Below are 13,184 nucleotides of genomic sequence, written 5' to 3'. Positions count from 1 at the left end.
AGAGAACTCTGAGGGCTTATTCCGAGTTACAGCCAATTAGTTAGAGGGCCATAAAACTTTAGGCACCAGACTCATCTCAGGTCTGGACCCTTATCTTTTAAGCTGAAGGTACAAATTAAGTAGGTTTCACTGGAATGTCCATATTTTTCTTAGGCCTGATTCCCCAGGGAATCCGCCCCTCCCAGCACAGGACTGCACTGCCCTCTGTTATCCCTTCAGGCTTAAGTCAGGCAGGGAAGTAAAGCAGCCGAGAGATTAGGAGACTTCTTGCAGACAGAATGAGGACTCAGGCTATTTCAAAGCCGAGGGGCGAGTGTCCATCACCCCCTTTTGCCACAGCCCCCCCGAGTCCTTCCCTGCGAGCTTATCCCTGGTGACCAGAGCCTGTCTTAGGTTGATCCTCCCTTGAGGATTCTTACTCGTCATTGGCTAACTGGCCAAGCTCAGGGCCAAGCAGGGTGAAGTGGGCAGGGGTGGCACACCTGCCAGGGAGATAAGCTTTGTCTCCTTCATGGCTTATGGTCCCAACTCTGACTCAGTCTTAATCATGGAGGGTTACAGCCTCTGAGACCAGGCAGGGTGGTTCCCAACATGAACTGAGTGCTGATCACCGAGTTTATGCTCTTCACTGCTGGAGGAGCCAAGTCAGGAGAGACCTCGATGGTATGGAAGCCAAGGTAGGCAGAATTTAGAGGAGAAACAAGAAGTCACCATGACAAATGCCACAGAGAGATCAAATAAATGAAGGGTTAACAAGAACCTATTGGATCTTGTAATTAGTAACTTTGCCTAAGAAGTTTCACTTAGCAGTGATAGTAGGAGAACTAATTAAAGTAGTCCAAAGAGCAAATGAGATGTGGGGAAGCGAAGACTTCTTTTCAAGGAGTGTGGCATTAAGGAGGAGAGAGGGCCCTGGGTTTATGTCAGTAGCAGTGCTGCAAGATCGGTGTTGTGAAGCCCAGCACCGAGGGTCAACAATGGGACACGGAAGTACAGTCTGGGCGGGGTGTAGTGTGGGGATTGGGTGAGATGGGTTGAGTGGGAGGGAAGAAAGGTCTAGAGCAGGAGTCCCCAATCCCTGGGGCCACAGACTGGTACCACTCCATTGCCTGTTAGGAACAGGCTCCCACAGCAGGAGGTGAGCAGCAGGTGAGCGAAGCTTCATCTGTATTTACAGCCGATCCCCATCATTTGAATTACCACCTGCTTCCTGTCAGAGCAGCAGTGGTGTTAGCTTCTCATAGGAGCACAAACCCTACTGTGAACCGAGCTAGTGAGGGATCTAGGCTGCACCCTCCTTGTGAGAATTTAATGCCTGATGACCTGAGGTGGAGCTGAGGTGGTGATGCTAGCATTGGGGAGTGGCTGCAAATACAGATTCTCATTAGAAAAGAGCTTTCACTGCACGGAGACCACAATAAATCAAATGCTTGCAAACTCATATCAAAACCCTATCAGTGAGTGGCAAGTGACAACTAAGCTGCATCTGGTGGCAGGCTATAAAGTCATCCCCCTCCTTCCATCTGTGGAAAAACTCTCTTCCATGTAACTGGTCCCTAGTGCTAAGAAGGTTGGGGACTGCTGGTCTACCCAACCATGGAGCATCATCATCCAGCAAGAAATCTCCAGCATGAAACTTTGCAAACCACTTTTGACACATTCAATCAGTCACAGCACCTTCTCCATACACTGTGCAAATCTTATTTTGCATTTCAGTTGCATTTTTACCTTTCTTGAAATAATAAATCATAATATGCTGAAAATGTTGCTTATTTTCTTCTATCTTCAATATTACAATGGCTACACAAAAACTCACCAATTGTGATGTGTTTTTTTTTAAGTGCATGGTGATATAACAGCTGTCACAATACAATCCAACAAAATTGTTTTTAATGAAGTTAAAGACAATTAGGTGCTACTAGAGGCATCTTATGGAAAAAAATAAATGAATTTTTTGGCCAACCCAACATTTTTAATTTTTAAAAAAAATTTCAATTATAGTTGACATGCATTATTACATTAGTTTCAGGTATACACAGTAGTGGTTAGAAGTTTCATAACTTACTAAGTGATCATCCCAATAAATCTCATACCCATCTAGCACCATACATTTTTATTATAATAGTATTAACTATATTTCCTACACTGTACTTTACATCCCCATGACTATGCTGTAACAACCTCTTTATTGTACTTAATCCCTTCACCTTTTTTACCAATCCCTGTTACTCATTATTTTTAAAAATGACATCATTAGAGTAAACAAAAGTAGAAAAAATATTCATAGAATAGATAAATGCAATATTTCAATTTCCAAGATTTCCTAAAATTTGCCATTTTTAGTGGGTAGCAATAATAAAATTTTTATATTTAAGTGACTTAGTTTTCACCACCATATTTCCTTACTGACCCTAAAAAAGCCCCAAAGAACATCTGCTCACTTACAGCTCCGATTTAGGCAACAAATTGGAGGAACTTAAAATGATTAGCTTTGGGTTAAGTCTGAAAGCACAAATAAAGTCCAACAAATCATGCTATTGATATGCTTGCTCCAACCTTGGTGCTATTAACTTCCCATTGGTCCCTAGATGTTTTCGCTGTTTCCTGTAAAAGCCTGGGAAAGAAAGCATGGGGGGCGGCATTTGACAGGCGCTGTCGCCTTCCCTACATGGGCCAGCAGAGCTGCTGCTTTTACACCAGCTAGTCCTCATCTGCGTCCTCGAGAGATATGTAAATTCGGAACTGAGCACCAGGCCCACTCTAACTATAAAGGGACCACCCCACAGTATATTAAAAGGTTCACATCAATGTATGCGATTTAAATGCGCATGCATATAATTAACTAGACACATTACCAGTGTGAGCTGCTAATTTGGAATGAGACACAAAAGACTAGATATGTGTAGAGGAAAAAAAACTTTAAAATTAAAATGACTACATAATGAAAACTGCTTCATGCTGTGTCTACTATTTTCGTGTAAACTTAATATAACTGTAAATATATTTTAATGAACAGTAGAACGAGGCAATCACAAAGAGCAAAGGAGGGCAGTGCAACAGTGAAACATCATCAGAATAGCTCTGTGCCTTCATATTAAAAGTGCTGCCTGAAGACAGGGGATGAATTATAACTTCATAATTTCATGGGAAAATGTTTACTTTATTAGGAACACAGACCTATTTGCCAACCTGCTGGCGATGGATAGAAAAGTCAAATGAAAACAGGAAAAACCCTAGCTTAATGTTTTGGTGTTAAAATATCCTCGTAATAGCTTTTTCTTCTTTCTTCTTTATATTCCTGTAAAGATTTCCCTAGAGCGTGCATAAGTTCTTGATATTCTTAACCATCCAAAACCATTATAGTTATAATAGCCAAAAGTATATGTGAGAGTTTGGAAATCTTTTAAGTATTGTATGTATCTTAGAGCAAGTGAAGAACAGACTTGCATCTGTGAATGAGTGTGATAAATTCCACGACTTAAATATTTAAGAATGCGGGGCTTTTGACATTGATAGGTTTTTGTTATTAGTATTATAATTCAGGTGGGACAGATAAGAGGCTGAGCAGCTGGAAAACATCTGCTGACTGTTGTCAGGGCTGAGCCCAAGTAGCACGGGGCGGGTGGGGGAGAGGGTAGAAAGCAGAGGATGTTTTTGAGAAGCAACTGAAAAGTTCAGCCAATGAAATATACTGTGAGCTCTAACTCTTTAAGACCAATGGATTTTGCTAAATATTAGAGGTTAAAAAGCCTGTCTTCTCTTTAAATGGAAAGTAAGGCTGGATTGTAGAAGTAAGAGTCACTAGAACAGCTTTACTTAATGCCTATCTCCCAGTTTTCATGCCAAACAGACAACATACAGACCCTACTTTTAAATGTTCAACATTTTGGGCTTGGTTAAAAAAAAAAAGGTAAATAACAGCATCAATTATTATCTTTGTTTCATGGTTATAAAGTCAATTATAACAAGCCTATAGATTAAGTGAAAATATGGGCTGCCAGACAGATTCTTAAAATCTATTTAAAATGATATGGGTATAACGTCACTAAGAATTCTAATTACTTAAGGATTCAACTGAATGGCAGAACATAGTAGACTCACTGCTTGAAGTGATTCAACCAGAGCACACATCTCCAACTCCAAATAATGATGCTTTTCCAATGTGACTCAGCATTCGCATGCAACTTACATTTGGATGACTACGGAATTCGAGAGCACAGGGGAGTTCTACGAATGATCTAGTGGGAGTCTCTTGATAAACGGAGGAAATTGGGGCCAGTCACAAAATAAATATTTTTAAAACATAAAACCCAAAGGATGTGATTTGCTGAATCAGATTCAGAAAAGCTGTCAGAGAATAATCTTTTAATTCCAAAATTTTATTTACAAAAATTTACTGAAGAGCAAAAACGAGAATGTAGATATCAAAGGGTAACTGTGATTGGCTCCATTTGTACATAAACTCAATCATGTGAGAGGGGGGTTCCTATGTGATATACCCCTTTCATCAGATAACTTAAGCCTATTAACAAATGCTTTCTTGTGACTTGGCCCATAGAGATTTCCACTAATTGCCCTGTGCTTTTAACAGTTCCAAATACATATAACAATTGTTTATTGTAAAAATGACTAGAAAGCAGTTGCTGTGTGCCTCGCATCCACCTAATGAACATTAGGATGTGTGGAGAGAGACCTATCAGTCTGCGTGATTATGCAGAAACAGGGCACAAAAGTTCCCTTCCCAATGCAAAGGAAGACACACTAGTCATTCTACGCTGTTAAATATGTAACACTGATTCTGGCTATCGGTGCAAAATAGGCCTAAAATGCACAGCTATTTTCAAAGTTCACTGATCTTCTTACCACCAAAGAAGAAAATGAGAGGGAAGGTATCAAGCACTAATTATGTTGTAAGCTTCTGGGGGTAGAAAACATATCTATTTATCTTAGGACCTCCCACAGCATCTGCTGCATTTCTGACATATGACAAGCATTTAATAGAGGTTTATTGATTGATCATGACATGATATTATGGCTCACCACAGTGATTAAAATAAATTCTAAAGCTGCAACAGTTACTTGAATAAATGAGACAGAGTGAGATGAAATAAAAATAACTGGGTTTGGAACCAGACAAACTAGGGTTCAATGCTGGTCTGACACTAACCAGCCATGTTACCTTGAATAGGTTACTGAATCTCAGAGCTCCAGGTTCCTTATCTGTAAAGTGGGGGTAATAACAATATCTGCTTTCAGAGACATTAGGATAGAATGAAATGGCATACAAGATCACCTGGCACAGCGCCTGGGATAAAAGAGGGCTTATTGCATACAGCCACAGTGCTCTTTGGGTTGAATCATGAACTTAAAACAATAAACATCAGAGTGGCCATTATCTAAATTCTGTGTTTCAAGCTGTGTGCACCTTGGCACGCTCTCTATGACAGCAGATACGTATTTCTTAAGTCTATGTCGAAGCCTGATGGATGTGCTCCAAGCAGACTAAATAACTGGTAATCTAAACATGGTAACTGCTTGATACAAAAGAACAGTGTTCTTTTCTAACAAGGAAATATTCTGCCTAATTATGAATCGGTTGTAAAATACTTGTACAGATGCACTTTGTACTTGTGAAACACACACATTTTCTACATCCCTTTGTACTCTGAGCCCATCATCCCTTACCAGTAACTTCCAGTGGAGGAGGGCATATTGCATCCAAAAAGTAACATATGATGGACAGTATCCATGCTGGCACGAGGCTTGAAGTCGACTGTTAAGAGAAAATAATACATGAATGTGAATACAAGTTATACTTCTGTGCACAAATGTCACAAGAGACTCTTCAACAGTTGTGTAACTATTCAATAACTGTGTAACAAAGATGTTTTGATGGTCTTAGGACAGAATGCCCTGGTTGTATAAATTCTCCTATTCCTTAAGATGAGCATGTTTTGATAATCTAATTTCGTAGGATAGTAAATATTACATAACAAAAAGAAAATAATTAATTAGTAGGCTGAAACTACACATATGAGGTCTGTCCAGCCATTGTTAATATAATGAGAACAGTTTGTGTGACATTGATGTAAACTGGCAGCCAAGGACAGAGGGCTGGAATGCATATGCGTGAACAACGATGACTTCACTGTACTAGTGGGGGGGGCGGTAAACACTGTTGAGTGAGCTTGTGTACTGTGTGTCCATCACGTTAAAAATGACTGAGCTAGTAGGGCAACGAATCTGTATCGAATTTTGCATTGAGCTTGAACATTCCTCTGTGGAAACTACTGGGAGGACAGAGAAGGCTGCAGCTATGAGCAACTGGTGACTGGCAGCTTCATCACCACAACATGCCTGCTCATGCCTTACAGCTCCTGCAGGGTTTTTTGGTGAAACATCAAATCACCCAGGAGACTCAGCCCCCCTACAGCCCAGATTTGGTGCCTTGTGACTTTCTCTTTTTCCCAAAGCTAAAATCACCTTTGAAAGGAAAGAGATTTTAGACCATTGATGAGATTCAGGAAAATATAACTAGGCAGTTGATGGTGATTGGGAGAACCGTGTGAGGTCCCAAGGTGCCTACATTGAAGGGGACTGAGGCGTCATTGTCCCGTGTACAATGTTTCTTGTATTGTCTTCAGTAAATGTCTCTTTTTCATATTATATGGCTGAACAACAGTGAACAGGGGCTCCCTTTCCTGGTTTGGGTTCAGCTCATCTCCTTTCATCTGTGTTCAAAATGGTGTCCTCACGGGGAGTCTACCTTACACATAAACAGGCTAAGTGGCCTCAGGTGTGTATGAAACTGCACCGTTTAGCCCCTTCTGTCTGATAAAATTAATAAGTCTTCATTTATTGCTAGAACATGTATCTGATACATGAGTACTTATGAAATAAGGAATGTCCTACTATAGCACCATGACCGGCAGAATGCGGTTGATGTGAAAACACAGGGCGCCTACCATGAGGCATCCTGACTTACAACTTTCAGGGCAAATAAAAAGCGTGCCACTTACTGTACTGAAAATAAGAATTTTGAAGCCTAAAAAACCACATCTTGGGATTTTTATACCACCATTTAGAAAACTAACAGAGGATGGCTGGAAAATGAACTTGGTATAACCTGAGGCTTTGTTTTCTATTACTAAAGAACACAGTAAACCTAGGAGATTGAAGAATATACTTGCAAGGGAAGAATCAAGTGGAAGTTACAGCAGTTCACAAATCATACAAAATCATATTGTTACTAGCCTTAGTCTGTGAGCAAGAGAAACAGAAGGAAGAAGAGGGATTTTATGTCTACAGACACTCTCAAGCTGAGGGCAGGCTCTCCTTTCTCTCTCCCATAATCCACTGGCAGAATGAAAACTGAAAAAGCCCTGAGGTGGGAGTATCTGGTCCTTTTGTTTGTTTGGTTTAAATTACATTTTATTAATTATGCTATTACAGTTATCCTGATTTCCCCCCTTTGCCTCCCTCCATCTCCCTCCACTCAGCACCCCACTCCCTCAGGCAATCCCCCCACCATTGTTCATGTCCATGGGTCATGCGTATAAGTTCTTTGGCTACTCCATTTCCTATACTGTACTTTACATCCCCATGGCTATTCTGTAACTACCTATTGGTACTTCTTAATCCCCTCACCTCTTCACCCATTTTCCCCCACCCCCTTCCCATCTGGCAAACTTTTATCTTAAAGTTATTTTGATACATGATACAATTTATCTTTGATTTATTTTTATCAACTGGTTTATATAAGTCTATGGATAGCTACAACTTTTTGGTCTGATTGTATCTGCCTCCCACTCTCTCTCTCTTTTTTAAATCTCTTTCTGCTAGTCCATGAGGGGTTTGTCAAACGGGAGATGGACAAAACCTGAGGGGTCCACTCCTCGTTTTTTTCAGAACCTATGTAGATGATCATAAGTTCCTATCCCCCTTAGATACTTTTACTGTGGGTGAATTATATTAATAGATTTCCTAAAATTGAATCACTCTGGGAATTCCTGTTTTGAACCAACATGGCCACATACATTTTATCAAGAATTAAATTCATAAAGATATATGTGCCCCTATGTTTACTGCACCATTATTTATCATAGCCAAGACATAGAAACATGGAAAGAGCCTAAATGTCCACTGGCAGATGACTGGATATAAAAGTTATGATATATATACACACACATACACATATATCAGAAACTGCATACATATATATCAGACTACTACTTAGCCATAAAAATATGAAATATACTATTTACAACAACATGGACAGATCCTGAGAGTATGATGCTAAGTGAAATAAGTCCAATGGAAAAGGACAAAAACTTTATCCTTTCACTTACTGTGGAATATAAAACAAAAAGTAACAAACAAACAAAACAAACAAACTGATCCAGACAACAGAATGGGGGTTACCAGAGGGGGAGGGAGGGGAAGAAGGCAGAGTGAATAAAGGGGCCAAATAATGGTAACAGAAAGAAACTAGACTTCAGGTAGGGAGGGAGCAGGTAATAAAGTACACGGATGTTGAATTATAATTGTGTGTATCCCCAAACTATATAATGTTATTAACTACCATTACCACAATAAAGTTAATTAAAAAAAAAACAAAACTCTTAGATACAAGTGAAGGTGAGTTTGAGGTGTCAGCTAAAAATCCAGGTGGAACTGTCCTGCAGAATATTAGAATCATGTGACTCTTATTCAAGAAAGAGCTCAGAGAATTACATATTTGGGAATCAACCGAAAATTGAACCTTGAAGCCAGGACGGTGGACAAAAGCACCCGAGATGAAAGTAAGACCCACAGAGGAGGCTCAGGCAAAGGTGAGAGAAAGCCCTGAGCCGTGAGGGTCTGTGCAGGAGACCCTGCCAGCATGTTTCATATGAGCGCACTGTGTGTACTGCTGGAAAACAAGGCACACAAAACTTTGGGAAAAGATGGCTACCATTAAGTTCATGAAATAAAATCTTGAAAAGCAAAAGGCTCACGTAAGAACAGAGAGGAGACCTGTTGAGAGAGGAATAGATCATGGAGACCAAGTGTACAATTGCTGTGACTTTTCATTGGGAAGGAAAGTGAGACGTTGTGCCTGGGCCCCTGCCTATGCAAGGAGATCTTCTAAATGTCCTTTGAAAAGTAAAGGGCGAAAATTATTCAAAAGTTTCTTGGTGCTGGTGACATGAAACTACTGGGTCAGTCTGAGAGGGCAGAGGAGGAGACACTGAAGTGAGTTCAGAGCCAGCAGGGAGTGCGGGGGTCAGTGTAGGGAACACAAAGCCATCCTTAGTAAGAGCACCGTGCACAGTGCCACCACCACACAGTACGCCAGCCTCATGCACGACTTCGTCTTGAAGGCCCGTGGCATCATGGGTGGGAATGACCCCCAGAATGACCTCGCCTTCCTTCTAATTCACTCCAAGGAAAATGAAATTATGGTTGTACCAGATAAAGACTATTTCCTGATTGTGATGCAGAATCCAATTGAGCAAGCCACTCTCTTGGGTCCATGATTCACTCCTTCATTTAATGCCCCTCAAGAATAATAGTGTTAATCATGTCAACTGACTGTCAGGTGAAAATGACCTTAGAGCCCATGCAGACCACTCCAGGGACCAAGTGGGCTGCAGCTCCACCCCATCCCACCAAAGTCACCCCTCTGCCGGTCAGTCACCTCTGAGTTCCCAGGAGGGCCCCTTTTCCTCAAGTTCAGGTTTTGGAACAAGAGCTTGTGAGGAGCCCAGACCCTGCTTCCTTTTTACCTTTTTAGTTTACTTTGTTGCCCTTGGAAAAAGCTGTTCTTCTTTAACTAAAAATAACTGCAACTTGCAAAAGAAAATGCAAAGCATAACTTCTCTAGCCATTTTCTGATTTTTTTTTCTCCTTCTGACATACTATTTTAGGAAGCACTTACTAGGTATGTATTTAATTTAGTTTCTATAATGAGATATGCAGGGAGGGCTTCAGGATGAGCCTCTCTAAGATGTGCCTCAGTGGCACGGGAATTATTTTGAGCTAAGGAAACTGAGGCCTTGCAGGCTCAAGGAAACTTCTGTTCCCCCTTACCCCCCTTAACTATCTAGAAGAATATAAATTAGGAGACTGGCCCATGATGAGAGTTATCACTAGAAATGGCTTTTTACGTATCTGTATGGCAGGGCAAACTAGTAATTACTGAACATGTGCTCTCCCTGCAATTACCTTCTGAAGCCCCAAGCTGCATTAGCTCATCCCTGGCTCAGAATGCCTTATACACCCAATTTCCCTCTCAGGCTCTGAACCTCTCATGTATGCAAGGTCTCTGACTCTCGTATATGGGGTTCCCATATAAATGTATACAATTAAATCTGGTTATTTTCTCATTAATCTGTCTCATGTCTATTTGATTATTTGATCAGAAATAAAAAACCCTTGAGCCTTGAGAGTAGCAGGGATGTCCAAACGTTTGGTGTCTCTGGGCCACACTGGAAGAAGAAGAGTTGTCTGGGCCACACATCAAATACACTGTGGCACGTAAGCACACACACACAAATCTCATAATGTTTTAAGTAAATTTATGATTTTGTGTTGGGCCGCATTCACAGGCATCCTGGCCTTCACGGGGGTTGGACACCCTGGTAGAGGAAAGTTTCTTCCTCTCCCAGAGAAACAGATCAATATCTTTAAGTGGTAGTAAAAAAAAAAACTTCTTCAGAGTTCCCTTTCATAAACACTCTCACTGACTCTCATATTTTTTCAGAAACTCAAGGTCTAATTTAAAGGCAGAGTAAATTATTAGTACACAGTAAAAACAAGCAACTGACCAGCTTTTTCATATCCTAAAGAAAGAGTATAATGAAGTATTTGTATTGTTATAGCTTAAAGTTCAATTCATTGCAAGTTGAAATGAGAAATACCTTCAGCAAAAAAGAATGTTGTATCAAAATGTAAATGTAAAGCAAACAGTAGACACCATAAAATAAAGCAGGACTTGGACAATTTCATTGAAGGGCTTGCTACCAGTGGTGGGGAGAGGTCAACTGGGGAAAGACTGGCTGACAGGTTCATTTCCAGGGTTTCCTCCGTTACCACTTACTATATCTGGTTGTGCAAAACAAGGCCCGCCCCGAGTAAATAACAATGCGGTCCAGTGAGGAGACTGGAGATTTCAACACTACAAAAAATAGAATATGGAAAACTATTTTTAAATCACATCTTAAAAGAAACTCCCCCTTCTTTCTTTTTTGTCCCATGATACACCAAAGAAATAAAGGCTCCAAGGGGAACAGAGCTAGAGGATAACAATGAAAACAACTGCATTTCACCGTGCAATTCTGAGAGGAGAATAAACAAATGCAGCCTTGGGATGGTTACACACAGGCAAAGCCACAGCCTTGTGAGAATGCGAAGGAATGTTATATCTGACAAAGTTAACAGTGCCACCAACTCTTCTAACTCAATAATAAGGTGACAGCTGCTTAAGTGGAAATGGTACCTGAGTCTCAATGGGTGTTAACAGTTCAGGTGGCCTGATGTATAAGATCAGGGAAAATTCTGTAGGCAAATGAGTGTGAATAAGTTCTGGGACCCAACATCTTCTGAGGGACTAAGACTCCAGATATAGGGACTCATGCACATCAATGAAAGGAGATATGATGAAGGATTTCTCAAAGGAGAATGCCACCTGAAATGAAGGACTTGAAAGTATGTGTGTGGGCAGCATATTGAGCAAAGAGATAGCCAGGTGTATTTTCTGGAGTTCTAGGCAAAATTTGTTTTAACTGCCTGAGGTTTTGGGGGATTTATGGCCTCTTTTGGCTGACATCAGACTGCGATCAGGGCCATAACACACACTGAGCATATGACCTAACACAGAATTCCATTTAGCCCTGGGCTTCTATTTTCCCTTTCCAAGAGGAAATCCAGGTCCGCACGTCAAATTTCGACGTTTATCTGCCAGACCCCGGACGCAGACAGACTTGGAAGAACACACGCAGCCAAGCGGAGGAACACGCGATTGGGAGACATCCATGTGCACACACCCACTCCCTATTACCGCCGACAATGGGAGGAACGGCCTCTCCGGCTGAAGCTATGCTGTAGAGGAATACCATGGATAATTAACCTATTGAATGAAAAAGAACTGATTTGCAAATGCAAGTTTGGATCTCCAAAACGTAGGCATTCTAGAATTGCAGCCTGGATATATCATCAGAGATAATTACTGTTAACTCTGTTTCTTTTTTCCTGTAAGTGGAGTCATATGATACACAATGAATAGTTTATTTATGAAACAATGTTTTGTCAACAGTACGTTTCACTTGGTTCTGTGTATCAGTATTACCTATGGAGTTCGTTCAAAATGCAGGTGCCCAGAGTCGGTGCTAGATCCATCCTGCCCCTTCCTTCATCCCAATGTTTCATTTAAATCTCCCGAGGGCACTGCAGGCAAGTGTACCTCTGAAAAGTTTCACAGGTGAGTAACAGGTGACTCTGACTATAGCCAACGTTTTTAGTGGCTGCGTATATCGTGTTATGTGAGCATATTGGGAGTTCAGTCAATTCTCCTTAGTTAGCTTGGACTGCCTTGCTTTTCTTTTTTTAATGTACAGGACAAATAGTAAAAACAAGGTTTTTTAAAAAATAAATATATAAAGATAGTTTCTAAAGGTAAAATTTAGTTGTTCCTTTAGAGTTGTCTCAATGTGGAGATAACAGAGAGGTGTGAGGTGCAAGAAACAACGATGTAAGAGTTGTCAGTTAAGAAAAACATTACCGGCCCCACATTTTAGTATCATTCGCATAAACGTTTCTTTAGTTCCAACAAATAAAGATTATGCTTCAGAAACTGTTCAGGGGAACTGAAGATTATGCTCTACGTTGTAATTTAAGTGTAGGATATGATCAACCTTAATGCTCGTCATCTTGCAGTCGAGCCAAGAGGCTCAGAAAAGCGTGAAGCTCAGGGCGGCACAGTCCACCCGGCAGCTTGTTAAAACCCCACAGCAAGGGCACACGGTATTATCTTCTGCCCGCTTCCCGCAAAGCCACAGAGCAGCTCCACACTAAACTAAAGCCCTTCTGCTTGAGCATTTTAATCAGGAAATTTAATAGAGAAATTGTCATTAGTGCTCACTAGAATGGACAAGGATGTATCCCTCTGAATAAAGGAAGTTAGCACAAAAAAGCATGAAACTTCT

General features: G+C 40.8%; 1 protein-coding gene and 1 pseudogene across 19 annotated transcripts in view; one reads left to right on the top strand and one right to left on the bottom strand.

Moving 5' to 3' along the window:
• PAM (peptidylglycine alpha-amidating monooxygenase) overlaps window positions 1–13,184 on the bottom strand; it is a 283,208-nt gene that overhangs the window by 104,845 nt on the left and 165,179 nt on the right. For all 19 annotated transcript variants that reach the window (XM_053911135.2, XM_053911114.2, XM_053911113.2 and 16 more), the window contains one exon: window positions 5,686–5,773. In XM_053911135.2, the coding sequence (XP_053767110.1) occupies window positions 5,686–5,773 (88 nt within the window). The remainder of the gene's footprint in view (window positions 1–5,685; window positions 5,774–13,184) is intronic.
• Window positions 9,188–10,314, top strand: LOC112307167 (dynein light chain roadblock-type 1 pseudogene; annotated as a pseudogene).

The sequence above is a fragment of the Desmodus rotundus genome, chromosome 1, assembly GCF_022682495.2.
Source record: "Desmodus rotundus isolate HL8 chromosome 1, HLdesRot8A.1, whole genome shotgun sequence".
NCBI classification, from domain to species: Eukaryota; Metazoa; Chordata; class Mammalia; order Chiroptera; family Phyllostomidae; genus Desmodus; species Desmodus rotundus.
This window is presented reverse-complemented; position numbering and strand designations above follow the sequence as displayed.